This window comes from Primulina tabacum, chromosome 16 (assembly GCF_025594145.1).
Source record: "Primulina tabacum isolate GXHZ01 chromosome 16, ASM2559414v2, whole genome shotgun sequence".
Classification (NCBI taxonomy): domain Eukaryota; kingdom Viridiplantae; phylum Streptophyta; class Magnoliopsida; order Lamiales; family Gesneriaceae; genus Primulina; species Primulina tabacum.
Window position 1 is genome coordinate 37,467,292 of NC_134565.1, and position 5,352 is coordinate 37,472,643.

The following is a 5,352-nucleotide window of genomic DNA, read 5'->3' on the forward strand; positions in this document are numbered from 1 at the left end:
TTGTGTCTAGGTTGGGCCATAAATTTGTTCTTGCTTAATTATTGTTTATATTTTATCATTCATGTATCATGCCATGTAGATTGCATAAACACCGCTTTAGGTAACCATATTATCATGCATAAAATTTTACTTATTCTATTTTTTAGAGAATAAATATTTTGATTAATAATTGAACTATTTTAAGAGTTAAAATAGTCATGATTTTATTAATCGGATAAAACCCAAAATTAAACTTAAATATTAAGTGTGAGAGGGTATATTTTAAATAAACCCACGGTCTCCCTTATTAGTCCATTAGTAAGAATTATGTATGCATCGTGCCAATTTTATTGATCTCCCTATAGGAGGGCTACATTGTTTCGGTTACTTGATTGGACTCATTATAATTATTTATAGTAAAATTAATTGTGACCACCCTATAGGTGATATAATTAATTTGGTACTTGATAAATAATTAATTTAAGGGTATACACTTAAGTCAATGATATTGTGAGAATTTCCTATAGAATGTTGTTACAATATCTTTTGATGGCCAAAATCAAGCAATACTAAATTGATATTGCATGAGTTGCTAGATATATTGAATTTAGCGAGAGGGTCTCAGCCTAGCTATAAATAACATGTTTTTTTCCTGAAGAAAAAATTATGTATTTTGAAGTTTTAGGTAAATTGCTGTGTTGTAGTAGTTTTTGGGATCTACAAATGCATTCATGCATAACACATAATTTTATTTATTGCATTGCTCATTTAAATTTATTTTAATTTCAGAAAAATGACTGGAAATTCACTGTCTATGATATTAACCAACAACCAACTAGTCGGAGAAAATTACATTGATTGGAAACGTAATTTATTGATTGTCTTAACTGCGGAGAAACACAAGTTTGTGCTCAATGAACCCTGTCCATCGGTGCCTACGGCGGAGTCCACAGTAGCTCAAAAGCAGGCTTATGATAAGTGGATCAGTTCTGATGAGATGGCCCGTTGCTACATTTTGGGATCCATCTCAAATGTGCTGCAACAGAAACATCAGAATATGGACACTGCTACAAAAATCATGGAAAGCCTCCAAGAAATGTTTGAGCATCAAGGACGCCAGGCACGACAAGCAGCCATTAGAACCATTATGAACATGCGCATGAAACCTGGGACGCCCGTGAGAGATCATATGCTTGCATTGATCGCTCAGTTTAACATGGCGGAGGTGTTAGGGGCTGAAATCAAATCAGAGACTCAGGTTGACATGGCACTTGAGACTCTCCCTGAGATGTTCTCACAGTTTAAGGTTAGCTATAACATGAATAAGCTAAACATGTCCCTGACTGAGCTGATGAAGGAACTCCAAAATGCTGAAAGTGTTCTTAAGACTAAAACTGGTGATGCATTTGTTGTTCCTTCTGTTGGGCCGTCTTATTCCAAGCCGAAAGGTAAAAATGGGAATAAAAGGAAGAAGCCCAACAAGAAGGGTCCACAACAAAATGAGAAGAAAGTCAAGGTAGATGGCAAGCCTAAGGGAAAATGTTTCCATTGTGGAGAGAAGGGTCATTGGAAGAGAAACTGCCAAGGATATCTAGCTTCCAAGAAGCAGGGTAGTGGTGAGTTATCTTTTATGAGTCTTGTTTAGTGGTTGATTCTACTGATACTTGGATTGTAGATTCTGGAGCCACTAATCATATATGCAATACTTTGCAGGGGTTCCAAGTAACCAGAAACCTCAATGAAGGGGAATATACTCTAAGAGTTGGCACAGGGGCTGTGGTGTCTGCAAAAGCTGTTGGAATTGTTTATCTTTATTTTTCGAATAATAAACATTTGGTTTTAAGACATTGTTATTATGTTCCGGAGATTACTAGAAATTTGATTTATGTTGCTTTATTGTTTAGACAAGGATATTATGTCCATTTTTCACAAATGGTGGTTGATATTACCTTGAATAAAGCCCTTATTTGCAAGGGACATTTGAATAACGATTTGTATGTCTTAAAACAAGATGACAGCTCTTTGCATCACATTGAATCCAACAAACGAATTAAATTGTCTCCCACTAATGAAACTTATTTGTGGCACTTGAGACTTGGTCATATCAACCTTAATAGAATTCAACGGTTGGTCAAGGATGGTCCTTTAAGTAATTTAAAGGTGGAATCCTTGCCTGTATGTGAATCCTGTTTGGAAGGTAAGATGACTAAGAGGTCTTTTAAATCTAAAGGACATAGAGCCAATGAAGTTTTGGAATTAGTGCACACTGATATATGTGGACCAATTAGTGTACAAGCTAGAGAAGGATTTGAGTATTTCATCACTTTCACTGATGATTACTCTAGATACGGTTATGTTTACCTAATGTCCCACAAATCTGAATCTTTTGAAAAGTTCAAGGAATTCAGAAATGAAGTGGAAAAACAATTAGGTAAGAGCATAAAAACACTTCGATCAGACAGAGGTGGCGAGTATCTATCCAATGACTTTAGAACATACTTATCAGATAATGGGATAATATCCCAATTGAGCGCACCAGCTACACCTCAGCAGAATGGTGTCTCTGAAAGGATAAATAGGACTTTGTTGGACATGGTCAGGTCTATGCTAAGTTTCTCTAAGCTCAGTACATCCTTTTGGGGATATGCTATCCAAACTGCAATATACTTATTGAATATGGTTCCTTCTAAATCTGTCTCTAAAACACCTCTTGAATTGTGGAATGGGCGCGTGCCTAATCTAAGACATATTCGGATATGGGGATGTCATGCTTATGTGCTAAAGAGAAAGATGGATAAAATGGAACTTAGATCAGAATTATGCATGTTTGTTGGATATCCTAAGGGAACAAGAGGATATTACTTCTATAGTCCTCAAGACAAGAAGGTATTTTTGAGTACAAATGCAACCTTCTTAGAGGACAAGCACATAGAAGAGAGTGAATCAAAGAGTAAGGTTCTTTTGGAAGAGATTACTGAATCATCTACTCCAGAGATCCGCACTGAACCTACTCAGTTTGAATTCACATTTCTACCACCATTAACCACTGATTTCCAAACAAATGAAGTGGTAGAAAACATTGGTTCTAATGATCGGTCACCCCATCATATCCAAATGGAAAATGAAGGAAATGATCAAGAAGAGAACTTAAGACAACGACAATCAATTCCAATCAACCAAGAACCTCCACAACTTAGACGTAGTAGGAGGGTCATTCGACCACCTTCTAGATACTTGCTCTATGGAGAATCGTTTGATGCGGTTTCCATTGAACAAGAGGAGGATCCCATCACGTACAAAGAAGCTATGGAGGATGTTGACGCTGACCAATGGAGGAGTGCCATGGAATCAGAAATGAGATCCATGTACACTAACTCCGTCTGGGTTCTTGTAGACATTCCTGAAGGTGTGAGACCTATAGGGTGTAAGTGGGTCTACAAGAGAAAGAGAGGAATAGACGGAAAAACAGAGACCTTTAAGGCTAGATTGGTAGCCAAAGGTTTTAGCCAACGAGAAGGAATCGATTACGATGAAACCTTTTCACCTGTGGCTATGATAAAGTCTATTCGGATCCTCTTATCCATTGCAGCTCATTTTGATTATGAGGTGTGGCAAATGGATGTCAAGACAGCATTTCTTAATAGAAATCTTTACGAAACCATTTATATGGTACAACCAGACGGTTTTATTCACAATGGTCAAGAGCATAAAGTATGCAAACTGAAAAAGTCTATTTATGGACTTAAGCATGCGTCAAGGTCTTGGAACATCGTTTTTGATCAATCTGTGAAAGATTATGGTTTCGATCAAAATCTTGATGAGCCTTGTGTCTATAAGAAAATTTTGGATGACAAGGTGATTTTTCTTGTGCTATATGTGGATGACATCCTACATATTGGGAATAATGTAGGGGTGATGACATCTGCTAAAAATTGGTTGTCTCAACAGTTTGACATGAAAGACTTGGGAGAAGCAAGTTATGTTCTAGGTATCCAAATCCTTCGGGATAGGAAGAACAAACGGATTGCTTTATCTCAATCTTCATATATTGATAAAATATTGGTGAGGTATGCAATGCAAAATTCCAAGAAAGGTCAAACACCTTTTAGACATGGAATTCACTTGTCAAATGACCACAATCCCAAGAATCCAAGTGAAGTGGAATACATGAAAAGAGTTCCCTATGCTTCGGCTGTAGGAAGTCTTATGTATGCTATGCTATGCACTCGACCAGATATTTGTTATGCTGTTGGGATTGTTAGTAGACATCAGTCAAACCCAGGACCAGAGCACTGGATTGCTGTAAAGCATATTCTCAAGTATCTTCGCAGAACTAGAGGGTATATGTTGGTTTACTCGGCTTCAGAGTTGGCACCTGTGGGTTATACTGATTCTGATTTTCAAGCTGATAGAGATTCTCGTAAATCCACATCAGGATCTGTGTTCACATTGGGTGGTGGTGCTGTTGTTTGGAGGAGTATCAAGCAATCATGTATTGCTGATTCCACCATGGAAGCGGAGTATGTAGCGGCTTGTGAAGCAGCAAAAGAAGCCGTTTGGCTGAAAAAGTTTTTGCTAAGCCTTGAGGTTGTTCCTGCTGCATCAAATGCCATTACTTTATATTGTGATAACAGTGGTGCAGTGGCAAATGCAAAAGAACCAAGAAACCATCAGCGTGGAAAACACATTGAACGAAAATATCACCTAGTGAGGGATATTGTTCAACGAGGAGACGTGACAGTGTGCAAGATAACATCTACTGAAAATCTTGCTGATCCTTTCACCAAAAGCTTACCTGCTAGAGTTTTTGAGGAACATATTCAAAATATGGGTGTACTAGACATGACTCATTTACTCTAGGGCAAGTGGGAGGAAAATGTTCGATAGTATGATGCCCATTGAGTACTTTTGTTATATGTTGATGACATTTTGAAATTAAAATAATGTTCATTTATTTCTTTAAATAAATTTATTTTTGAGCAATGCATATGTCCATTGGATTGTGGTATAATTATAAATTGAGTGTTTAAGTCGTTAAACACAGAAAGATTCAATTTGTAATTCAATCCAAAGTATTATTGTCCACGATCGGTAAATAAATAAGGACAAATTATTTTGATAAGATCGTCTCAATTTTATTGAAGCCTATCTTTGGTTTGGTAATAAAATTAAGGATACATTTTGTTGTATTGGACTGGACCACGTGAGATTTGAATTTGATTTGACCATACTAATTCAAAATCACTTGATTGTCGTACATAACACCTTAATCCTGAGCGGATAATGAACTTTGATTACTAACTTGAAGTTCTTTGATGCATCAATGAGTGAGACCAAACTATTGGTCAATATCTTGATGTTTTGGGAATCAAA

The 5,352-nt window shown here is 36.8% G+C and overlaps 1 protein-coding gene across 2 annotated transcripts; it reads left to right on the forward strand.

Annotated features, from left to right (window-relative positions):
- The first annotated feature begins 606 nt into the window (after positions 1–606).
- On the forward strand, positions 607–1,824 carry LOC142529373 (uncharacterized). Of its 2 annotated transcripts, none has more exons than XM_075634900.1 (2): positions 607–1,589; positions 1,693–1,824. In XM_075634900.1, exons 1-2 carry the CDS (start codon positions 773–775, stop codon positions 1,719–1,721), a joined length of 846 nt encoding a protein of 281 aa, XP_075491015.1. In that variant the 5' UTR covers positions 607–772; the 3' UTR covers positions 1,722–1,824. The 2 variants fall into 2 exon arrangements, with proteins under 2 accessions (XP_075491015.1, XP_075491014.1); XM_075634899.1 differs by having other exon boundaries at positions 607–1,595; positions 1,693–1,823.
- Positions 1,825–5,352: the final 3,528 nt, after the last annotated feature.